The 26546-nt window shown below is 41.6% G+C and overlaps 1 protein-coding gene across 1 annotated transcript in view; it reads right to left on the reverse strand.

The window, feature by feature from the left end:
- Window positions 1–597: 597 nt before the first annotated feature.
- ap3b1a (adaptor related protein complex 3 subunit beta 1a) overlaps window positions 598–26546 on the reverse strand; it is a 61523-nt gene continuing 35574 nt past the window's right edge. Inside the window, exons 22-27 of the mRNA XM_030065720.1 lie at window positions 25389–25492; window positions 16707–16935; window positions 13804–13888; window positions 12352–12449; window positions 10813–10951; window positions 598–2315 (exon numbers count right to left, since the gene is read on the reverse strand). Coding sequence (XP_029921580.1) covers window positions 2162–2315; window positions 10813–10951; window positions 12352–12449; window positions 13804–13888; window positions 16707–16935; window positions 25389–25492 — 809 coding nt within the window. The 3' untranslated portion in view covers window positions 598–2161. The remainder of the gene's footprint in view (window positions 2316–10812; window positions 10952–12351; window positions 12450–13803; window positions 13889–16706; window positions 16936–25388; window positions 25493–26546) is intronic.

Raw genomic sequence — 26546 nt, forward strand, 5'->3', positions numbered from 1 at the left:
GTCATACAGTCACTAGTTTGCGGGAACTGTCCTTATTCAACAGTAGGACCGACGGCACACTTCAATCGCATTTCTGACAAAAAGTGCCTACAGATTCACAGCATTCACTGCAGCCTGTTGGCTCGGTGCAGTTATCTATTAAATATAGTAAATCTGTTGAGCTACGACACACTTTACTCAGCATCTTAACTTGGCGTCTTGTGTTTATCGCATAACTTAAACTCTGCACTGAGCCAGAAGACAATCATATCACCACTTTGCCAGATCCTGCTGTTAAATGCTCTTCACACCGTTTCTCCAGTGACTCTTGTCCAAAATCATTTAGGAATGATTGATTCTTGTTTTTTAAGATTTATGGCGGGTGATGGGGAAACATGGGAGAAAGAGAGGGACGGACGTATGACAGCAGGTGAGAGACAGATTCATCAAAATCATGATGTCATGAGTGCACGGCGTGTGCCAGGGCAGAGATAAACAGAGCACACTATCAATGATTTTGTGTTTCAGTTGAAAATTACTTCCAAATAAGTCAAAACGTAGACCTGTGGAAGTAAGAAGTTGCAATTAAACAAGGGGGAAAAATGAATGAAACATCAGTTTGTTGTTTTGATCATCAGTTTTTATTTTTTTTCAGCAAAAGCGATAGATAAAAGATCTGGTTGACTGAAGTCTATATGTTTGGCATTCTAAATAACATTTGATCCACTTTAAAAGGCACTTTACAAATGTGACTTTGGGACAGTATAGCCTATGGAATGAAAAATAAAGGAAAAACAACAGTAAAAGCAATAATGTGAAACGACATGAGGGAAGGTGACAGTAACGTTTGGCATTACCGAGTCCCTACGGCTCCTAACCCGATGGCAGTATGTGGACCGCTCTAAAGGGCTGAGAAAAGTCTTTAACGTTCCTCTTCTTGGCACTGAAGAACAGCTTCAGTCAATGTGGGTACAGGTTCAGTTGGCGTGGGCACAGGTGCCAAAGGAATACAATGACACATCGATGCTCCATTTCTTTTAGTGTTGTACCTCAACTTGAACAAAGTGGCAGAGGAATCCGTCTGTGGAAATGTGTGTGTTATTGGTGCACTGGCCTCTCTCTCTCAAAATTCGTGCACTACCATTAGTGCGTATTAAATACATGTTTTAAAGGACCATGCCAGTGATTTTGAATGTTTGGTGCATTTACTACAATTTTCCCATTTTACATTACAATGTTTCCCCGGGGAGTATTTCCCAGCGGAGGGCCTGTTTCACTACACCCAATTTCAAGTCGTCAAAACACAACAGTGCTGCTGCTTTTAGGAAAAACAAATGTGGATGACTTTACTACAGTGAGAGAATGCTGGTGTGAAGAAAGTTTGAAGTCTCTGAAAGTTCATTTTCATATCATAGTGGAATGAATGGAAACAAATAGCTGGATAAAGGGTAGAAAAAATTACAGCGGAGGTCTAAAATACGACTGCTTGCTTTGGGAAAAGATGAACAGAAACGTGAAGTCTATACATTTTGTAGATTTTACACTAAACATGCAAAATCACTGGTATGATCCTTTAACATGTCGACTACTCACGACTGGCCAGATTTCTGAACATTATTGTGACATGTTTAACTGTAGGTGTTGAGCCCGGGGGGTGGCATGAAGAGAACGCGATCGTTAAACACACTGAAGGCACGTTCACATTTTGTAAAATGTATGACATTTGTGTGTGTGTGTGTGTGTGTTTAAAGGGGAAACACCACGCCATTCAAGAATTTGATGTTATTCCTATGACACAGGACAATCCTATCCTTTTTGAAGCCACAGACCATAAAAATAAGCGTCAAAGGTGTGATGTTATAAAGTATGGTATAAAGTGCAAAGCTGTTCCACAGTGAATGAATAAATAAATGTCCTCAGTTCTTAGTATATCCAAAATCTCCAACTGGTTTTGTGTAGCAGCCATAGCCTTTACCAATGATGACGACACAAGTTTAAACCCCCATTCAACAGGTTGTAGCTTTTAGGTGGAGGTCTAAAATTATTACAAATACTGTCCGGATTATCCTTAGATCACAGGAATAAAATCTGCAAATTCTTTAACTGAGTGGTGTTCCCCCTTTCTGTATGTTGTAGTGCAGTGTTGTGTGCTAGATGGCTTGCAAGGGGGTTAGTGGGCACTCTACGCCTGGGCCAGGGCTTGTTTGAGGTCTCGCAGCAACATGGAGGCCATGATGCTCTTGTCTGTGTTGATGGTAAGCAGGGCGGTGGAGGACTCCCTCGACTCTGCGGTCACCAACACAAGGGCTCCGCTGCTGACCGTCCGCCCCGCAAACCTGGAGGCAAATAACAGCACATGTGTGAACGCCATGAACTGCCAATGAGACCAGCGCTGTAGGAGAGAAAGCTTTAAAATGACATGCAAAAATACAGAGACCAGTAAACACATCAAGCCGGCACCATTTAATAGCTGTGACCTAACAACAGCTATTTTTCCATAAAACTGTCAGGTGAATTTCTAGTGACTTTTGAGATGTCACTGAAAATAACAGGGATCAGCTGGGTTGGCATGAACAAACAAGCTTCTTGGATGTCTGTGGGAGAAATTTTAAAGAGACCCTATGAAACTGATTGCTCAAGTTGTTACTGCTCTTAGGTGTCAGTCAGTTGACCATATGTTGTGTTGCCTCGAAACATCAACAAAGACACACTTGTGCAATGTAAGCAAGTTTACACTGAGATACAGCACGAGCGTGTGGTATTTCTGAAAGGTCATGTCGGACAGATGTGTTACTGTCATCATTAATGAGCATGCAAAGCCACTTTTCAAACTGTTACTCAATGAATCATTCGCATGGCTGATTGTGCCAAGCCTAAATGATTATGTATTCAAATGTGTTCCCATCACTATTTACTGCTTAATTTTTTATTGATTAAAAAAAACTTTTCCATCTCCCATTTCCATTCAGCTTCTCTAATTCAGTGGGCCATAATTTACATCAAAACCTTAGGAGAACAGACAGTGCCTGACTTCTATGTCAATGGACAGTTGATATATGAAGTTGCAAGTACATTAAAAATAAAAATGTATTATGAACATGTGTGCCAAGCCTTAACATTTAACTCGCATCATCCCCCTGCCCTGACCCATGAATCCTAAAATTACAAAATTTGCTAACACCACACACCTTGTAATTACCCAATATTAGTGAGTGTGTGTGAGACAGAAAAGGAGAATGATGTGACTGGAAAAACACAGAATACAGCTACAGACAGACAGTCTGTTATCCCCGCTGACTAAAAAGCCATTAGGGGTGAGACACGCCCTTTATGTCAATCAAACCTAACTTAGCCTGTTTTTATGGAGTGTGTATGTCTATTAGTGTGTGGGAGCCAAGGGACCTGCGTGGGGGAACGACCCGTCCCACCCGCTCCTCCTGGGGCACTGGGAGAATTCTCAGTTCATCGTTTCCTTGGATACCGTCCCTACAGACTGGGGGGCAAATCTGGGCGCACATGGTCCCCATTGAGAGTGATAACAAGAGGCAGACAGGGGCTTTGACCCAGCGTGACCCTCTTTTAGGGTGACAGAGCTGAGCTGGGCCCCCTCTCCTGCACCCCTCTGGTCCTCTGCATCTCCGAGCCTCACGTGGCAAACTCCCAGCCATCTGCCTCCATTTAGCACTACATCCCCAGAACAAAGACCCCCCATGGCACCCTGCTTAGGCCTGACAAACAGCCCACAAAGAACCCCACTTAGGCCTGACTAAAGCCCGTGAAGAGCCCCCGCAGGCCGGCCTGTGGACAGGCGCTGTCAACGAGCCCTGCTACGCTGCGCGATGGGAGTGACGAGCACATCCACCAATTAGCACACACACATTAAGGACAGGCAAAGGGACACTAAGGGGAAAACGCATGCACACTGAACCACAGAGGCTCACAAACCCAGTCTGTCTGGGTGTGTCTCTGGGGAGCTGCTAAATTACCATCAACAGAGGAGAGGGAGTTTATCAGGGAGCTCTCAGGGAGAGAAGAGAGAGTCCTCCTCGGGCTTAATTAAAATATTAGCCACTTCAGCAGGAAACACAATCCATTGTAAAAACAGCAGTAATCTCTGCTTCCTCTAAGTCCTCTCAAACACACTTCCCCTTTGCTATGCTCTCACTTCCCTTAATAATTCAGCAATTGCATATTAATCCAAATTACTACTGGTGGAAATTCAGTATTTGTTTGGTGTTTGCTTCATTTCATTACAGCCTTAAACAAACAAACAAACAAAAAACAACAACAACAAATACAAAACAAAAAAAGCATGGGCACATGAAACCTATTTGTAGAAAATAATTATGGCTTTTTCATTCTTATTTTCATGCAGACAGTCAATTGCTCTGGGCCATATTCAAACATGTATCAAACACGGGTGCTTGGCTGTCCGGTTTCCTCACCCCTTCTCTCTCTCTCGCCCCCGCTGTCAGCAGCCTGAGGTGTCTATGTGGTCCCTGTGGCTTTGCTAATGGATTTAGGATATAAATCTATCATTTACTCAGCCAGTTAACACTACCCTGAGGCTGCTTTCATTCTGTCTCAGGAGACGTGTGCTGCTGTACAGCCTTGTATGTTTTGATAGCATTTCATAGCATAGCAAGCATATTTGCTCTGAATTCCCTTAATGTTCCAGTTTGTGTGTGTGCATGTTTGGGTGCAGGGATCAAATCTATATCAGATTTACACCTATAGTCTAACACAAAAGAGGGGCGTTTTTAAGGACGAGAATATGAAGTTTAAGGACTAGCGGGCCTTAAACGGGTCATTGGTATTCCCCTGCACTCTTCACACACTGGGCTAAACACTGGATTAATTGCAATGTATGGAAAGAAAAGCAAAGCATAACCCCTGGACTTAGAGCAGGCGGATTGGCATCGATCGGCAGGGCTGCGGCTAAGCATCACTCTCCAATTATCTGTGATTCTCCTCAGTGCAGAGAGCCTGTGTGTGCCATCTGCCTCCCCTACACCCCACCACTGCAAACACAAAGTGGGCTTCACCTTTACAATCACCCTCACACACAGAGAATACACAGGCCACCGAGGCTTCAGCTCAACAACCAAGAATACAGGACTTAGTCGCCAAGAATACAGGACACACACACACACACACACACACACACACGCCTGCATTTAGAGTAAATATTTGACCAGAGCAGGATAAATGTACATTACACTTCGAGGTTAAATGGTTTTAGCTGCACCTCATCACTGATTCTCTGGAAACGGGAGTATTTTACACTTTAAAACAATGTTTTCATCAAAAGCGCCTTGACTGTCTCCTAACCTTGGCGCTGGAAAAGCTTAGGCCAAACATGTGGCGGTCGCAGTTTGGATGCTATTGTTCCATCCTGATTCTGGGCCAGGTGGACAAGTGGAGGAGTGTCCTTCAGCTGGGTGGTCAGTGAGGCCAGACCAGAGCCCAACACAAGCGAGCAGATTCAGACCAGGCAGATGGCCAGAGCTATTAGCCCCTATTAGAACCAGGGACCCTCCGCACTTCTCCAGAGCACTGCCATACGGACACAAAACCACCGCTACGCTGGGAGGGCAGAGGGGCAGTCCGACAAAAAAGGTAGGGAGAGGACAAACACAGCCTGCAGAGGGTGAAGAAGACGAAAAGGGACAATGTGGGCAGAGGAGAGGACGGTATTTCTGGGGCCTTTCAACTCAGCGAGGACACAATGTGCTAAGGCAAATGTGCTGTGACTGAGTCAACAAAGACACAGGTGTAAACGCTCCTGCATGTTGTCATCTTTACTGTTCTCATTAATGACCCACATTTCTACTGTGTTACTATGTGACACACTTTGCACCAACTAAAGACAGATCACGGGTCAATATGTATGCTAAACCATTCTAAAAGGGAGAGGCCAGAGGTTTAATAAGTCAGGTTTATAACATTCATTTTTTAGAGGATAGTCAATTCAATTTCAAATAGGAACAAGTATTCAACTTCACTAAAGAGGGGAAAATTCAGTGTTTAGAGAAACATAATCAAATTATATCAAAGTATAAAGTAAAGAGAAAGCATAGCTTATAAATCAAGGGGCTCAGTTTTTTGAAAATTAGGCTCTAACCAGAGGGATTGGCAATGCATGCAAAATTCGATCAAATTTGCTTTCAAACCGACTGAAAAATAGAGCACATTTATTCTATTCCGCCTGTTTAGACATAAACAAGAACAGCGTTTTCTACATTTGCTTTCCTGCTTGATTTATTGCCATCCTCCTTTCCAGCAATCAATTTCTGTGTTTCAGTGGCATCCCCCTCCACTCTCTCCAGAGCACGGTTTGGAAAAAGCAGTGCTGCACCCTGCTGATCAACGAGGGAAGAGCAGACACACAGAGGAAAGAGACAGGCTGTTGCTTTGTTATACCTGTGTTAACGTGAGAAGATGGTAACTCCAATCCTGTAATCTAAAATATCCTTCACAATCACATTAAAAGCCTGTATTCAATGCCAAGTATATCCAGTGCAATATGTGTTTCAAACTGTATTATGCAAATCCATTTCAGTCTGTTATTTTTTCATCAAACCCAAAATGTTATGCCTTCACGAGAGGATTCTTTGTGTGGTCTTACCGAGATTAGAAAACCCTTTCCCTGGAGAGATCAGAGGAAAAAACAGAGAGGGCCAGGATGGAGGTCACCCCGCACATCACATTTAATGCTGAATGACCTCCACAATAAGCTCTCAGTGGGTGCATCCGATCAAATCGATCACTCTGGTCTGCGTGTATGTGATTGTGTTTAAAGTATGTGCCGCGTCAATACACAAAGCCTGCACGAGTTAGCTTTATTTTCCCAAAGTGGGGATGACGTTTGATTAAACGCATATAACGGAAACATTAATTTTTGCATTCATTTTCAAGTTATGGAATAAAGTACTGAAGGCAAGAGGTATGTTTCGCGAGATTGGACACAGCAGTCTGCAAAAGCTGTGGAGTGTGAAAAGAAGTCTCCTGAGGACGCTGGTTTCAAAGAGGCGAGCTGGAAAACCACTGGACAACAAAATCGAAGCGCCGCAGCAGCCGCAGAGATGGCAAGACGAAAGAGCGATTGTGACAAAACAATGATTATATCAGTTAATTAATTAATGATATTACAATATCTAGAACTTGTACTTGTTCTCGCTGGCAAATTAAAGACATAAAAAGGACGAACTTGAGGTGGTCCGTCAAGAAAGCGCAAATTAGCAAACAAATTAACACAGCGTCCTTCCTTGATGTCTTCGCATCTACTTGTCCACTTCACAAGACAAGGATTTCAGATCTGCCACTTAAGACTGAGGAGACAAGAATGGAGGATTTTGTCAGCGACCAATTCCCTCATTTCCAAGAGTTTGCAAAGGATGCCAGCAAACAGTGTGAAGGAAAGTGTCTTCACTGTTAAGACCGGAGACCAAAGGACAACGCTGGGAGACTGGCTTCCTCTTTTGCCATCACAGAGGTGAGAGAGAGATTGATAGCATGGAGTCATTTGTGCTATTGGTTATTCCAAATGAAGTATGGGCTTATTGGACCCAGGCCTCTCCCACCAGCTAACATTGATTTCCACTCACTCTTTCAGCTCTCTGTGCCCTTGTGCTTGTGTTTCCCTCTTACTTTTTCACTCTCCCTCACCATTCCTCATTTATATAACCAACTTCACCTACTTCAAAATATTTCATCTTTCCCTCATTCACTTATGTCCATTAATGGCAGTTCTATCCCAGACCAGATCTATAAAGCAATTATCATCAACACTGGGGGCCGTTCAAAGAAGATGAGACAAGGCAACAAAAGGCGACAGAAGACGAAGAGACAAAAAGACAGAGAGGGAGAAGACAAGAGGACAGAGCACGTCGCAGAGGGATGGAGTGAACAACGAAGAGGAAGTGAAGGAGAGACAGATGGGGGGGTGTGTGGGGATGAAGTGAAAGAGAGACAGAGCAGGAAACAGAGGGAGAGAGGGAGGTGTAATTATCTATCAGGTGTTCGGGTGTGCGTGACAGAGGAGGAAGCTCATTAGCACACTCTGTGTACACCAATTACACAGCCAGGCTTCTCAGGGCATTCCCCTGGCATGTCTGTCTGAGGCTGGCGGGGACACACAGCCGCCTCCACTCTCTGATACATGCACATGCACACAGTTTAAGAAAAACTCCACATAAATCGCGCCAACAATGGCCACGTGTATGCAAGGGCACCCACCTCCACACTCCGCAGAATCGGTAAAAACAGACGCTCACACGTACAAAATTAACTTGTTTATCCACCAGCCTGTACATCACTCGCATTTTCATCTGTAGCCAAACTGAGATCTTGCTCTGCGTTCATCAATCTTCCACTTGCGAGGTAATGTCTGTACCTTCCTGCTTCTGCCTGCACAGGTATCAAATGTTTGGGTTGCACTCTAAAGAACCATACCAGTGATTTTGCATGTTCAGCATAATATCTACAATGTATACGCTTCATGTCTCTGCTAAAGTTTTCCCAAAGCAAGCAGTCGTATTTTAGCATTTTTCCTACCTATTCTCCAGCCATTGGTTTCCATTCATTGAACTACTACTTGAAAATAAACTTTCAGACACTTCAAACTTTCTTCACACCAGTTTTCCATCACCGTAATAAAGTTGTCCTCATTAGTTTTCCTAAAAGCAGCAGCACTTTTGTGATTTGATGACTTGAAATTGGGTGGAGTTAAATGGTCCCTCTGCCAGGGAAAATATCCCCGGGGAAACATTTCACACAGCAAATTATCAATCCTGTGGTTTCTGACTGGTGACAACTTTGTTAACCACAGGAGCAGAACATTATAAGGTGGCGGTTTCCACCAGAAATTCTAAATTTGGAAAATGGATGGATTTTGAGTATTTTCAATGGAAATACACGCAGCCAGTTTATGTTTTTTTTTTTGTGTGCAATTTCTGGTCAGGCATTTCCACTCATTGGCTAGCTAATGGACTTTTCATTGCAGTAGCTAAAAACAACAACCTGATTTTTAGAAATGCACCGGAAACATCTTCAAATAAGATAGTGAAGCGGGTTAGCAGCAACTGAATATTTACTTCCGTATTCCAAAATAAGGTGGATATGTTTTTATATTTCATACGTTTGTTTCAATGTAAAATGTGCATTAATTGTAGTAAACTGGCATAAAACATTCAAAAGCAATGGTATGGTCCTTTAAGTGTAATCCCACAGCAATCTGCCCAGCCACATAATTCTACATTCAAATGCAAATGATTTTAAGTTTCTGGTTGCAGAATCAACAAATATTTGTTAAAGCTGTCTTGATGATGAGCCCTGTGAGGCTGAGTCCTGCTCTTCTGTGGCCCAAAGCCGAACGTGAACACTGATTCATACTACACAAGCTTTAACCTAATCTGAAGTCCTATCCGGTCATCTCAGATGGAATTCGAGATTAGGCTGAGTCTGTGCTTACTCAGTATTTCGGGCAGTCAGGCCTGTGAGTTGTCACAGAGAAAAGGACTAAATATTCTGTCTTCTGATCCAGTCGGTATTTTAAACATTCCTGTAATTGGATTCTTGAAGGAGATGATAACAGCCTGGCAACAGGCAATGACTGAATGGCTTCACTAAAACAGAAATGCAAAACAAAGTAATGAGTGGTATAACAACTGTACTCTGTAGCCCACTGTGACATTGACATTTTCCCCATTCGACTACATAAAACGCTTTACCCTCTACTGTGCCTTGTCAGTGCACAAAATACATTACAATTCAGGAAGCACTAGGGGTGTGACACTGTTAAATTTGCAAACTTGTTTCATATCTATATTTGTATTCAGACAAAACTTAAAATGGGCATCACCTAAATTGCAAATCAGCGAACGATCGAGGAAATTAAAAGATTTCTGGCATATCTGCAAGTTGGATGACATGTTTAATGAAACGATAACTATTTAAGGAAGCTGTGTTTCAATGAACAACGTTAAACTTTATACACACTGAATCCCACTACTACCACACTTGATTGGGGTTCAATAAGGATTCAGTTATGTGGTGAAAACTCATCCAAGAAATTAAAACAAAAGTTCCAAACAAATTTAATGCTACTGAAGCTGGTTTCAGTATAAATGTCTACTGGCTGGTTGAAATCCACTGTCTAATTACTGCAGCTAATTAAGATTTTTTTAACTCCTTGTCTATTTTCCTTTTTCTATTGATAACTGAAATATGCATGTTTGAAAGCTGCAACAGGGATCCTTGTAAGATCCAGATGTGCAATCCATCCTCTCCTTATTAAGACCTGTCATTGGGCATGAAGTGCTCCCCATTTTCACAGTAAGTGAGGATTTTAAAAGTCTTGAAATCTATGGCTGGCAGAAGATGAGAGAGTAATGATTTACACAGTAGTGATGTATGTGTGTGACAATGGTCTCACAAAAAACACCTCCCATCTCAGTGCAATGTCGCCTAGTAAGTAGTAGTATGTATCTGGTACATTAATTAGTTCAAAATGTATGGTTTGTTAAGACTGCAATGCAAAACATATAAAAGAAAATAAAGAAAACACTGCATATCAACTCTTCGTTCTCCAAGAAAATCATGTTTACGTTTTGTCTTGAGATATTAAAAAAAAAAAAAAAAAAAAAACACCCAACGACATACAAATGTGTATACACATTTGTATGTCATTGGGTGTTTACTTGGTTACTTGAAAAACGAGGTCCACTGCATGCAGTAAGTAAGCAAGCAAGCAAATAAATAAATAAATAAAATTCAAAATATTGGATAATATTTGTAGGATGAGTGACGTTAGTGTGTTTGTGGACATTTCACCTGTGGATGTTGTTTTCACTGGAGGAAACCACTCCAACGTTGGCCACAGACAGGACCTGCTTACTGAGGGACTGGCTGGAGCTGTTTTCTGCTGCCAAGGTGATGGTTGCTGAGGTTTCATTCATGCCAAGCAATTTACCTGAATGCAAAATGTTTACATGTTTACTGTACAAAGACACTTGTGCTAAATTCAATTGTATATGTTTAGCTCAAACCCTGTACATTTCCTAAAATACCTTGGGCAGCTAGAGAAGCGGAGACACGGCAGAAAAAGCTGGGATTCAATCCCTTGCTAATAGAGGATCACAGAGCATCCAGAAGTGGCATAAGCAGCTCTCGCTGGGTACTGTAGCTATAAATCTCTCTTGTAACTGTATTCCTTCCCTACCATTGCAACTGAGATTTAACCTTTACTGAATAACCAAGAAAGAGGCTGTAGTAAAAGCTGGAAAATCAGGGTTATCCAAAACTACAGGATCAGGATTTAATGTAAAGGCACAACAAGACGTGCATGCACTCAGAAGGGAGTGAATGAGGACAACTGAACAGGAAAAAGGGTGCCTCCATCAGTGATGCAAATGGAGATGAAAAACATATTCAATTTAAAGCGAGGGGGCAGTCCATGTGCATTTAGTGAAGTAAAGAAGGATGAGGAGGAAAGAATAGAGATAAATAAGCACAAAAAAGGTCTTAAAGCAAATATAGTGAAAACCTGTTAATTGAAAGAACTCATTAACTTCAGTATACTGGTATAAAGCAGCAATTTGCTAGAGAGAAAAGGGTAGGTCTTGCAAACCAAGCTGCTCTGCTCTATTCAGTCCGTTTTTGTGTGATGGCAAGGTGTATTCAGTAGAGCTCAAAATACAGGGAATGAAGATTAATTAAGGCAGAAGCGGCATTTAGCAGGCACTTAGAGCAGACTGACAACTCGGATAAGACTGTGCTCTCAAAGGCTGCCACTTTTATGTGCCTCTACAGGTGGAAGGGTGTGCATGTGTGTGTATGGGGGGTTGTATTTGTATACATCATAAAACATAAAATGCCTTATAGTATATACCAACTTCTGATACGATATTTATTTGAAACCAAGTGTGTTTCTGGCAGTCTAAAACATTTAATGACAGTGAATAAGTCCCACATTACTATTATTTCATGTCTATGAGTTTATTTCCCGATAGACAGCATTTTGTTGGATGTGCGTTTAATTATTTAATAGAGTCTAAACATTTAGACACAACAGAAATGCAATGGCAAGTGTTTTTTAAATGTCCAGAAATATATTCTGTGAGAAATGACCAAAACAATACATTACCAATCCCCCACTTGTTCAGGATGTCTAGAGTTTTTGACATAATAAGAAACACTGTGCCAGTTATACTTCCATGTGCATGATGTTTCTGTTATTTTACAACTATTCAAGGTTTCAGTCAGAGAAAGTTGGGGATAATGGGAATACACACACACACAAATATATATCTTCCAACTAGAACTACTTTCTATTTTGCCAACATCGAGCCAACAGTTGTGCAGTGGGCTCACCTTGCTCTTTGCAGAAGTCCTGCTCTGTCATGGAAGAGGGCATTAACAGCTCTCCTACGGCAGGCTGGATGGACACACTGAACTGATCATCCTTTGTGCTGAAAAATGAAAACAGCATGAGGTGAAGCCCATTTTCTGAGTGTCTAAACCAGTGGCTCTCAATCTATTTTGCTTGTAACAACTTCAACCAGACCGATGCCTCCCGGTGACCTCCTGTCCCAGGCTGCACATGCAGAGTGGTGAACAGGTTTTAAACAGTATTCCACAAGAAAACAGAGAGAGTAAAATATGAAAACAATCATGATAATTTTGCATATTAAACATGTTTTTTCTTTCTCTTGTGTCAGATTGTCCCAGATTGGGAATCACAGATTAACTCAACCCAAAACACAAACATTTTCTACTGTGTCCACATGAGTTTTTAAAGTTTCCAAATATAATTGAACTTTTGTGTTTTTAGCATTTAGCATTTTGCAAGCATAGCATTTTTGTGCTTTACAGAGGAACTCAATTATGTGGAGATGGAACGATGTCTTAAATCAAAATAAACAAACATATTAGTAGTGTGAAAAAAGGAGCAAAGCAGATGACATAGGACATCGACTAGTAAAACCACAGAAGATCTTAACAGATTGGTCAAATAAAATGGGCATTATGAAGAAATGCATGCACAGTGACATTATGAGTATATTCTATTTATTGTGCACCAGTGTTTAAATTTCCTATTCCAGCAACTGTGTGCACAGATTCTAAGTTTTGAAAAATCTATGGTGTTTTAATATATTACAAGTTTAAGATTTAATCAACTCAAACAATGTCCTTTCCTTGCAATAGTTTAAGTTTTCTAAATTGATCTTTTAAACTTGTGCAGCCTCTACATGATTCAAACGATGTTCGTCAAAGCTCTCTTCATCTGCAGGAATGAGGTGTATGTGTGGTGTATGCGGGGTGTGCACGTGCACTTGTGTGTGTTTGTTTTTGTATATTAAATGTTTCTGCTCTGAAAACTGCACTTGGTGATTGGCATTTTGGGCCGGATTGATTCCCCCATCCAAAACAGATTTTCTGATAAGGTTATTGATGGGTTGAGCAGTGGTGCCAATGGCATTCAGCAAGTTGATTTGGGCTCGGCTGATTACTGGAGAAATAATTGTTATCCCAGTGAACCACGATCAATCGTGGCTGATGTCTCACCTGGGAGCACTGGCACAGATAAGCTAGGAAGAGGAGAGGTAAAAAAGATGAGGACTGAGAAAAGGTAAGGAAAGAAGAAAATGGACTTGAGAGAGAGAAACAGAGAGATGGTGATGAATCTGAAGGCGAAGTATAGGAGCAGAACAAACAACGGGATAAAGAGGTAAGAAAAAAAGATGTACAGCCGAAGATCTGAGGGGAAAAACAAGCTGGCTGTTGAAGCCTGACAACATATGAGTGGGTGTCAGGTTGTCTTACCACAACTGGAAGTTGGCTGCTTGTGTCGAGTCGCTGAAGTCAATACCCATGGAAACAGTCACCGAGGCCTCTGGCTCCAGCCGCTCTGAGAATGGAAAAGAGGGGAGGAAAAGAGGAGAAGAGAAAAGGAAGAGTGAGTGACAAGGGCAGAGAGCGCAGAGTGGAGAGGGATGTAGCAAAGGGAGAGAGGAGGAGGGGGGCAACAGAGTGGAACAGACAGGCATCCACACCACTTGTGTTTTCTACTTCACAAAGCAAGGCCACCGTGTGTGAGAAATCTATCCTTCAGTCTCATTCCCCACACCTCCACCCAAGGAAAAAAAACATGAAGGACTAGCATATTTCCAAAACAACAGGCTTGTCAAAGAGAGTGTCAGCATCAAGAGAGATGGGGTGAGAGAGACAGACTGGGAGAAATGAGTATGTGAGATGGAAAGCGAGTTAAGTGTAGCCAAAATGCTGGAGAAGGAAGAAGAAGACAGTTGAATCGAGGAGAAGGGGGAGGTAGGCATGAGCTAGAGAAGAAGACAGATAGACAGAAACATCCTCCACGCTTCCCCAGTCAGCCTGTGCTTTCCTCTCTCCATGGAACAAGGCTATTTTACTGTATAACTCTTTCCACAGACACAGAAAAGAACACCGAGGGCTCCAGAGGAAACCCTCCGAAAACAAGGGCATCATGGACTCACTTCCAATCCAGCCTTCACAACTTCTCTAATGTGCCCTCTTCTTTTGTAGTTTCACCATTTTTTTTTCACCATCCCTTTTCTCCTTCACTTTTTTCTCTCTCAATCTTAACTTTTACATAAAACATTATTTAAAAACTCATGCAGTGTAAGGTTGCTTTTTATACAGGTAAAAGGTAAGTACCACATGGTGTGCAGTTAAAACCTTCAGGCGGTATTGTAATATTTGTTCTCAAATTGGGAAAAACTGTAAATGATCCACTAGGTGCGGCCTACTGATTTGTGTAATAGCTATAACAGCAAGTTGCCTCAAAAGAGAAATGTAATTAGATTCCTGGAATCGTTTGTCCTCAAAATTAAATTATTGATAGAGAGATAAATCATTATGTGATGTATGCATACTAAATTAAATTCTTTACTTCTGTAGTGTGGCAATGTAATTCATTAATGTAAAAAACAACTGATTATTGAATAACTTAAACAGGATGAGATTCACAAAGTAGTTTGGTGTGAATATTAATTTTTTTGGTATACGACAGAAGACATCATGTCAGCTAGCATGGGTCAACTTCATAGGGAGACGTCGAGGATATCGCAAGAAAGCTGCTGAAAAGGTTTCAAGACTACCTTGATGGAAGTCAAATTTGAGTAAGTCACAAATCATAATTAATGTATCTCAGAAAAGCTCAATTAACATCACGCATACCGCAAACTAATTCAATTAAAAATGAGCAGTTGTGAAGAAATAATGCACTATGTAGAGGTGCTGTGTTATACTTTGCAAAAACTATAGACGGCTAGTTGTGTATAATCCATTACAGGACATACACAGAATATTGCTAGATAAACTATTGTCTGTATTCATCCTCTGCAGTCTATCCAAACCAACTCCAGCCACCCCATCACAGTAGCCAAGCTCAATCGATCCAAATTACCCACTGTTTGGCTGCTTGAGTTCCTTCAATGCCCAATCAATCCCCTGCAATTGACGGTTTTAACGTGCTCCAGCGCACACCAGTATTTCTGTGTGTGTGTGTGTGTGTGTGTGTGTGTGTGTGCGCCTATGTGTGTGCATGAGCGAAAGAAAGAAAAGAAACCTTTGGGGAGCAGTGAACGCAGGGGTATACTGAATGTAGAGATCATAGAAATGGGCGAGAAGAGATATGGAGATAGTGTATGTTTGTTTGTCCTGATCAATACACATGAACTGGGATTAGCTGAAGTAATATTGGCTCTTTTAGGCTTGGGGGAATAGGAGAGTGTCATTTGTTGGCCTGATAGCAAACAGGCTTAGAGACTTCTGATATCGTAATGATCATTTAACGTCTGTTGAGAAAAACAATCACGAGATAGCGGCAAAACGTCCAGAAAGCTGTCACACCTATAGATGGGAGCTACCTGGCACAACATCTGAAGCTGGGCCACCAAAGCGACATCAAAGAACTAGAGATGACAAAGGCCGAGTGTTACGTCGCCGAATGCCGGTTGTGCTGGGGCCAGAAAACTGACTTATACATACTGCAAAGACCACAGCCAACGGCATTATTACATGCATTACTATAAAAGTGAGACAAAGAGATCTTGAAGCAGCTGTAAGGTTGGATGGTTAATTAATTTTAATGATAAACATGTAAACCTGACAGACTAGTTGAAGGAACTGGAAAAAATAAACATAAAGGTTTGCTTAAGAAAAAAAAAAATTATCCACTTTCATTGTCAGAGGACTTCTCTTCCTACAAGACTTTGAGTGTAATTTCTTTCATTTACACTGGAAGTAAGTGAAGTTACCTGGAGAGTTTTTGCACTGCTGATTTGTAATGGGTGCTGCAAATCCTGCAGACTGACATTTTGTTTATGCAACAGAATATAAAACACCACCAACCAAATGAAAACCAGTTTTAGATTAAGAAAAGGTTTTTCCTCCTTTGAATGATACTATGATTATGATTTAAAGTTATGCACTATTTAGCTTTAGAACTGGCTCCAGTTTTCATTTTCTCTCTTTTGAGATACCACAAGTGGCCAACTATCACTCAACATAATTCATATCACTTGATCTACCAGGAGTACAGGATGATTCTGGTCTCTATATTTTTGTCATTTAATGGCACAGCTGACCAAAATCTCTTAAAAATGTGGTGTAGTCCTTTTACACTGTAGGTTTCTTGATGAGCACAGAATTGACTGTTTTTGGCATGTGTTGGTCGCCCTACTCACCGATGGTGTTGAAGCAGTGGAGGTTAAGGCTGGCAGGGCTCCTGTCTCCTATGTGGATCTCCTCCAGGCTGTGGTCAGAGCCGTTGGTCAGTGTGACCTGAACAGCCACCATATTGGGCTGGTACAAACAGGGCTGCCGGGGGAAATGGTACCGAGCCGACAGACCCTTCCCCGTCATGTGGTGAAGCAGCTCATGGCTCTTCACAGGACCGAATGTTGGGATGTTCACCTAGAGGAACACAACAGAGAGAGAGAGAGAGAGAGAGCGAGAGAGAGAGAGAAAGGTTTGTGAAATAACAGTCAAAAAACGTCTTATAAATTTGATTTTGTAGATTGTTAAGGGACCATTTACCAGTGATTTTGCAAACTTAGTGTAACATCTACAAAATGTACATGCTGTATGTTCCTGCTAATTTTTTCCTCTGATATAACTTTTCTCACTTCCATCAAGGCATTGGTTTCCATTATTTCCACTACGATATGAAACTGAACTTTCAAAACGTCCAACTTTCTTCATAGCAGTAGTCGGTCACAGTAATAGAGTCATCCACATTAGTCTTCCTAAAAGCAGAAGCGCTGCTGTGTTTGATGGCTTGAAATTGGGCGGAGTGAAACAGTCCCTCCACCAGAAACGTTTGCTTTACTCAGCCAATTATCAGTTTTATGGTTTATGACTGATGATGACATTGTTAGCCACAGACGCAGGACATTAAAAGGTGGCTGTTTCAGCCAAATATTCACATTTGAAAATCGAAGGATTTTGATTATAAGTGTGAAATCTTTAGCACCCGTGCATGATTAGAAAAATGGTTTGCTGCAATGTAAAATGTGGGCAAATTGTAGTCAGTGGGCCAAACATTCAAAATCAATGGCATGGTCCTTTCAAATCGTATCAGTACAAAGAAATGAATCATCACGTATCAAAGCTAGTTTATCAGAGAAATAAACTGCAGTATGTACAAGATCGATCCCTAAATAACAAAGCCACTGCTGGATACAAAAGCATGATAGCAGAAGTAGAGGAGAAAGACTGAGAAAAATAATACATGCAGAGTAATGCCCAGAAGAATGTGCACAGCTCTCCACATCAACACAATATCCAGGGACAGGCTTATAAATTACAGCGCTAATGCGTCCACACGAGTATATAGGAGAAGACAGACAATTCGAGAATCTCTGGTCTCCCCCAAATCAACATCACCTATATTCATGCAATTCACCATATCCAGTCAATGGCCAGGATGCACCACTTTTGAGTGGAGTGGCTCAGAGGGTTGGCTGATAACTTAGGCGCCCCTCCCTTCTTTCATTAACTCTGTGGTGTAAATAGGGGCCCCTTTTTAGAAATGTTCTCAATCAGCCCAGTTAGATGAAAATGGGCTGGATGTGTAGTCAAAGAAGGCTGAATAAAAACAACCCCTAATGAATGAAAACACAAGAGCGTGCAAGGGCCAAACCTGCCATTCAGAACCTTATTTAAAGGGGCTTTTACCTTTTCAGGGACAGGAAATTGTATTACCTCAGCTTGGACAAGGGACACAAAAAGGTGGTGGAGAATTTGAGGGTTTAAGTATTTGCTTTTCACCAAAACATTAGCATCTACTTGGATGAACAGTGTTCACACTTGCTGTCAGTTTCCACCTGACAGTAGCAATGGTCAGCTCTTGTTAAAACGGACCTGTAGGAAGGGTGGGCCGACTAAAAACATCACAAAAAAATAGATGTGTTGTCATTTTATATAATAAGAATAATATAAATAAGAATATTCACGTAAAATATAACACAGACTGTATCTTTGTCTGTCATCCTTTTAAAAGCAATAAAAATCTGTGAACAAGTGTGACACATTTCCATAGTTTATTACTCCTGATTAAAAGTGAAGAGTAAAGACAGGCCTAAGTGACAGCCCCGTCTAAACTTCAGGATTTCCACCACACTCTGGTGAAGTAGATCTCAACGTTTTTGGTGTCAAAGACCCCAAAATTTATAAAATCTAGTCTCGGGGATTTGCAAATAATAGGATTTAGTTATTCCCATAACTGACTGTACTGTAGATTGACAGATTGACAGTGAGGAGTGTGAAACCTGAACAGAATAGTCATCCTTACACATTCTCTCATTGGGCTAACTTCTAGTCAGTGAAATAATAGCGAAATTAAAATATTCCCCATTTATCTAGGGATCTCCTGGAACTTCCTGAAGGACCCCCGAGGAATCCCTGGACCCCAGATTGAGAACCACTGCTCTAGGAATCTCAGGACACAATATCTGTCTATACCTACACATGGCTAATGCTCAGACAGATGCATATCCTTCATGGTGTAAATGTGTATGAAAGGCTTGCAAAAGTAACTATTTCACACCTTGAAAAAAATGTCACACATTACAACCCACCTATCTATTTTTTCCCATATGAGCAGAAAGATTGACAGAAACCAGAGGGCAAAGGTGTGAGAAATATCATACAGCATCACAAAACAAAAAAAAGTAAAGAAACCGACAACAAGCAGTGACATAAAAACAGATCCAGTAAATAAATGTCTAAAATTATAAGTGAGACATGAACTAGGTCGGCTAAGTGAGAATTAATATGCAAGCATCCAGGTACAATCAGGCATTATTCGGTGTTTGATTGAAGCCGGTCACAGGGCAGGACATAATGCCAAGTGTGCCCCAACTTGGGTGACAAATGTGTGAGACATCATCTGACCTGTCACCGGAAATGTACGGGGAATCACTTTGACATGATACTCAGTGTAGTTCTCTCCAGAGACCAACTGTTCAGCAGATATCAACCACACTATTGTAATTTCAAAAGAATGTGACAGCCTGGATGGCTTAATTGATAAGAGATAATGACCTTAAACAAAATCTATCATAAAAAGTGAAACTATTTCACCCACCATGAGGTTTCCATGTCACTCAAACATGAAAAACATCAGTAGCATCACGTACAGAATGAACTGTGTCCATTATAACAAGACAGTAACAGCTACAACAACGCAATCATCTCATCCCCGTGGCAGGCTGGCAGTTTTTTCTTGTGCCCAGACCTCCCATGCACCCGTGAGGGGGGGTCAAACAAACATTTGTTGCCATGCTGTAACACTGCTGTGCCCTCACACTCGCCCGTCACGCCACCGCCAGGCTGCAAATTTATTGGGCCACTTTTGGATGTGTCAGAGCAGTCGATGTCGATAAAGCTGGCCGTAATGTTTGCTACCCCTTCACAGCAGAGATTTACCTCCCTGACAGACACATCCTGCCTCAAGGTCCTGTCTGTCGCCTCGCCCCGAGCAAGCAGGAGGGAGAGGAGGGGCAAAAAAGACAGAACAAGGCTTCAAACTGCTTATTATCACCAATTTGACACAGTGGACAGTAAAAACCTGATACAAGTGCCCATATACGCGCCCTCCCCCCTCTGTCTGTTGTCATCCTGTTCAGCAGCACAGGTCCATAAGACCTAAAGTGTAAATAACAGAAGGAGAGGGATGTAACCTTGACTTCCTTGTCGGCCTCTTTTTTTCTTGGGCTTGGCTCCCATTCTCCGTCCTGGACAGGAAGGAGGGAGGTGACAATGAGGGAGGAAGTTGATTGAGAGGCTCTATTATGTATCAACTTAAAGGAAGCTCCTGTGATGGATGACACAGACGCCAGTCACCTTCAGAGCCCGGACGCCACGCTCCCAGCATCCTCTCTGGCAAATGACCTGAAAATCCCGCTGACATATTCAAAAGGGCTAACCATAGCCGGGCAGCCTTGTGCCGTGTGCATAAGAAGGCCAATTTAAAAGAAAGGGGTGTGGGGAGTACAGAGATGTATGGGCATGTATTGAAAATCCATTTCTGTTTTTCAGACATTGTCTGCCTCGAACTTCAGGGACATGATTTCATTATGCTGTAAAACGGTTGGGGGGATTGAGGTAAGAGACATGTGTTTGACTTTAAGACCTAATTGTTCCCTTCACTCAGGAGATGACAATTAATTGAGGGGCATCAGAAAGACCTTGACTGCAAATTGAATTAAATAAATGTTGCTACAGCCATCTTAAAATACTTTAATCCAACAACAGTCTCTCCAGTGCATACAGAGATTGGTTAATTTATGCCAATTTGTCTCTAAATTAGGTATTCGAAAGTGATTAATTTTGAAATTTTCCATTAAACAATATTAGCAATAACGGACCACTAATGTTCAGTAACAACAGTGCCCTTCATCTAGCTTCCTACATAATGTTAACAGGCAATACTGCCAGCAGATCCTTTGTGTTAGTCTGGAACATAATATAAAACAATGTGAAACTAGGGATGAACATCTGAACGTGGTTCAATTCACGCACTGACCAAACACTTTCAATAATATTTGAATAATGCTAAAGTGCAGAGAAATATAAGTACGGCTGTGAATCAATCAAGAAATGCTTTGTATTGCTGTCCTCTTTGTATTCAGCTTCACTTGTGACAACAAAGACAAAAATGTGAGGTACATAATAGCCACAGTCTGTATAGGACACAGGCTGTGCAATACCAGTGCAGGTAGTTCATGAGGAAATAGATCTGTGTTATACGCTGCAATTTAATTATACAACAAGAAGCCCATGTTTGGGTATTAAAAGTCTAACTTGAATACAACTAATACTCTTAACTTTGTCAAATATGAGACATTGATGTGCTACATAATCTCTTTCTACTCCTATTTTTTTTTTTTTTTCAGATGTAGCAGTGCTGATTCTAACGCTAAAAATATTAATGTTAGCTTACACAGGCATGTTTTAGGGCTTGTGTTAGCTGATCCTAGCAAACTCTTATCTAACCTAAATTCTTACACAGCCAGCCTCAAGATGTCACTGTTTTTCCCAGGGTTTGTGTTACATGGGAGGAATTTGAGCTCCCATGAAAGCGGTAAAATCAAACACCTGTGGGGGGTTGCTAACACATTACCAACAACAACTCATTACATTGACAAATACATTTTTCGATGTAATGAGTGTTATTTATGTTAAAGAGATCAATGGGCTAAAACGTGTTCTCCAAAAGAACTACATGCACCATTCTCTCGTGAATGGCAGACAGTATGGCTTCACTTCACCACCAAGTCACCATGGTGCACAGTACACTATCCACTAACTATGCCTAATAGTTTATTGAATAGAAAGTAGTAGTATCGAGTGGCTACCAAGCCAGCAGAAAAAAGGCCATTTGAGCATACTTTTGCAATACTTGTATCTTGTTTGAATGAAGATAATGTAAATAGAAGTCTACTGTGTGGCATATAGAAGCTGGTTTTAAGAGATTCTAATACCATGCTTTTCTGCTTGAGGTATAACAAAGAAAAGGTTTGCAAAAGCTCAATTTTCAACAAGAATCAGACACAAACTCTTCAGTTTCTGTTGTAAATATGTGTCAGCACTATCCATCTATTCATTGGCAAAAGCAAATCATTGGATTTATGAAAAAACCGAGCTCAAATGCTTTCTATCACACAAGTTAACAACAATTATTTTGGTGGATGTCCTGAATTTGAAGACCCAATACAGTGTAGAAAATTAGGAAAACAGTTCCTTATATTTTCAATTATTTGTGAACACAGACAAAAAATGACATCAAATCTGCAATTAAGAATTTAATTTGCCCACGAAGCTTAAGCGTCTAGATAGGATAAATGATCAAGTCGCTAGGTGGCTTCGTGAAACACATGCCATACCAAGTCTCATTTGTTGCAATACACACACACACACACACACACACACACACACACACACACACACACACACACAAACACAAAAACACCAAGAATATCTGCTCTGTGATTATTCAGACACAATCCCATCTACAGAGGAAACAAGCTGACATTTCCAGACACAGAAACAGCAATCAGAAACACAACAATCAGGACATGGGGGATCACCAGCATGACCTCTCGTCACCTTGGAAAGAGACAAAGGGGATTGACAAAAGGCGTCGGGAAGTTTTACGAGAAGAGAATATTAAGGATTCTGGCGATTTGATCTTTACATGCGCACATACATAAATACATACACCCTCACAAACCAGTTCTCATATAATGTTACAAAAAGAAATTATTACAAAAAAAATATATGCTGCAACAGCTGTGTTAATACACAAAACACAAACATTTCCCATGCTCCCACACAGCTTAGATCGACTGCATAGGCTATCACACTGACTAGCTATTTCCGTGTGGGCATTTATTCCTATTTAAGAGGCAATCTCCCCAGTTTGAGTGGCAGCAGGAGGTTTGGAGGGCAGGGGCTGCTATATTCGTGGCGCTGAGAGTCCTTCTGCTGATTCATAATTAGACGTGAACCTAGAGCACCCACTACGGGGGAGGTCAGAGGGGTGAGGAGGGAGAAGAGGGAGGAGGGGGTGAGCTGGCGCCCGCCTGATGGGCACCAAATGAACAAATTATGATGGCCCCCTCTGGGCGTGATGGGGTCAAACGCCCTGCGCCCTGCCGCTGACAGTTCAATTTCCCCCCAACGCAGCCCTATTCGCTGACTGCTAATTATGAATGAAAAGTTATCAGCCTCAGCCACCCCACCGTGCACACGGACAGCGGTCGGAAGGGGTTTGGGTGGGGTGGGGGTGGGGATTTAAGAGGCATTTGTGAGAGATCCTAATGTCAAAATGTTATTAGAGAGAGCGGTAGCATGCAGAAGCTGGGGAGAGGAGAGAGAAGAGGAGGAGGAGAGAAAAGAGGAGGGGGGTCAAAGACAGTGACCAGGGTTAATCTAAATGCCTTTGATAACCATGCAGTAATTCTCTAAAAGGGCCCGAGCGCTCAGCTGAGACAGACTCACTGCCTCTGTGGGCGGATTGCTGAGAAATAGAAATGACACTGGGGCCAATGTGTGTGTGTGTGTGTATGTGTGTGTGTGTGTGTGTGTGTGTGTGTGTGTGTGTGTGTGTGCGTGCGTGCAAAGTCTGCTGTTCTTATATGCGAGCGTGTGCCTGCATGTCTCAGAAACTGAGGGGAGGGGTGCATGTGTGAATAAAGGTGTGAGGTTATTTACCCTTGTCTATGAATCCCGATGCCCATCGTGTATTTATGCATAGAATTGACTCTAAATCAGATGTTGATGTGCAAAAAGTTCCCTGTTCTAATCTGCATTTCTATTCTCTATTACTCCCTGGCCTTCACCTGAGGAGGAGAGACCGACTAACAAGGCCCACACTGCATAAACACCGGCCGGAGAGCATCTGTCAATCATACTGACTGACAGACAGGCAGGCAGGACTGATGGGCAGAGCCAGAACATAGAGCTACTACTCACAAAGCAAAGCACAACAGCAGCGCAGGGACAGCAGAGAGGCTGCTCAGACAGCTGGTGAAGAGCAAACTCAAGGCTTGTGCAGTGAGTACATATTCAGAGGAACAGGACAGTAAATAAACTGTTGACATACACACTTCATATACAAATTAAAGTTTTCTACCAGTATGAAGTATTTAGCATCATTTAGAATATCGATGAAATCAACCTTAAGTGCACTGTGAGCGCGCTGCTGAGCATGCCTGAAACACTTCTATCTGCAAATAACATAATTTGTATTCTCAAGCTAACAATGTTGAATTTTAGTTGTTTTGTATTAGAGAACTGAGACTCCAGAGGCTCCATTTAACGCTTGGAAAAGTTTTCCCCAGGAAAACATTAACAGTCTGGTAAATGCGCAAACTTGCCTTGTTGCAAACTCCAAGTGCTTGCTTCCCTGATATTGGCAGGAGAAAAAAAAAAATCAAACAATTGCCACTCATACAATTGTTTTATCAGATGTGCAAGGTTTGATTTTACAGTTAAGAAAGTATTGTTGCAATGCACCATCACTGCCACTCTGCGAGCACAGCAAGCATGCTAAGGCAACCGATGATAGCACCAATAAGGAAGCATACAATAAATCATGTTCAAGTACTCTGCAAAAAGATTCATAAGATGCAAGAGATTCATATCATTTTTCGATTTTGTATCTCTAAAATAGCAGAGTTACTAAAGACCTGGCTTTGAGACAGAAAATAGACACAGCAACAGCAGGAAGAATGGTCTGGACATTTTCCTCCCAGGGGGGAGACAAGACAAAATACACAGACATACAGACCCACTCACACATACTGAGGAGAGAAAGGAGCCGTCACACTAGGAAAGGTCAACCATCAGATATACACACTACAGAGACACAAGGGACAAAACATCTGACAGAGAGAGATGGAAAGTGACAGAGAAGAGGAGGGAGAAGAAATAGCGAGAGAGAGAGAGAGAGAGAGAGAGAGAGAGAGAGAGAGAGAGAGAGAGAGAGAGAGAGAGAGAGAGAGAGAGAGAGAGATCACACAGGGGGTGGACGTATAGATGAGGCACAGAGACAGAGATTTCAAGGGTGTGAAAGAGAAAAAGACAGTGAGGGTGAGAAAGAGGCACCATAAAAGATACAGGAAACAAGGGGAGCAGTTGTCCCATCCCGGCTGGTTATAAATATAAGGAGGTAGAAAAGGTCAATAGCTACCCCCCTGGAGCAGAAATGTTCCACTGGGGAGAGAGGCTCATTTCACCATCTCATATGCTGCTCTGCTGTTCTGTCAGAGGCAGACAGAGGAGAACAATAGACTCTCAACACACACTGAAGGAGGAAATGTCATCCTGTGTGTCTCTGATGCAGACACACACACACTAACCTGCATGGTGGAAGAGACGGTGGAGAGAGAAAGGCCTTCCAGGTCAGACAGCAAGCTGGGAGAGAGGATGGAAGACTTTGGTGCCTTCAAGGGTGCGGGAGAAACTGAATGGTGCAAAGGACACACAAAGCGGAGAACAAGCACTTAAAGCTTATTAACCTACATGGTTCCCAATGTCAGATGTAAAATTGTCTTTTCTGTGTCTCTCAATGACAACAATGTTAATGTTTTTGTGTTTTTTCCTCCTTGGCTAAAATCTTAAATGCACTTCACCTCCAGAGGTCTTTAGTTTACATTTGGTAACTAACTACTTCCTGTTTTCTTAAATTGAGGCTGGCAAATATTGTCCCAGAAATGTATTACATTCCCTCACATTCCCTGTTTGGAATAGACTTTTCAAAAACCAATCGCTTTCCAGAAATTCCATGACCCGTGGGAACCCTGATCCTGGCTAAAAGCAGGCTCCCCATCCTTTGACTGATAAATGAATTAATCAATGCAGAAGCCAGGCCTGGATATTGGCAAGGATGTCACAATAGATTACACGTCACGATATATGGGTCAAGATACGATTTGTGATTCAATGCTTTACAATCTTATATAGAACTGCTTGAAAATGTATAAACTGAGCTTAAAATACAACCTGCTTCCTAGCACCTGGGTAGACTAATAAATATACCACATATTATGTGATAAATCAGGTGAAAAAGTGACTCAAAATAATTAAATTCAAAATTCCCTTTCTGATTCCAATTGAGTAAAACAGAATTGGCATAATGCACATAATATAGTGTACAAAAAATCAGATTAGGGGTGGAACAACAAATTGATAATGCAATATAATTGTGATATTTCCTCTTGTGAGACATTTTCAATACACTTGTGCCGAGTGTCGATATTTGAGTTTTCAACTTAAGTTCCTATGAGGCATATTTGTTCCTGCCTTTGGAAATTTAAATGCAGGAAAATTATTTTGTCTTTTCCAGGGTATTTTTACTTCTTTAGTTACAAATATTGTGATGTATCAAATCTGATTATCTTAAAATACATCACGTATTGCTTTCATCATGATAACATTGTTATCATGGGTAAACTATTGTGATAGTATCCTATTGCGATTTACCCAGTGATACCCATCCCTAATCCAGATGCCAAAAC

This window comes from Myripristis murdjan, chromosome 12 (assembly GCF_902150065.1).
Source record: "Myripristis murdjan chromosome 12, fMyrMur1.1, whole genome shotgun sequence".
In the NCBI taxonomy this organism is placed as follows: Eukaryota; Metazoa; Chordata; class Actinopteri; order Holocentriformes; family Holocentridae; genus Myripristis; species Myripristis murdjan.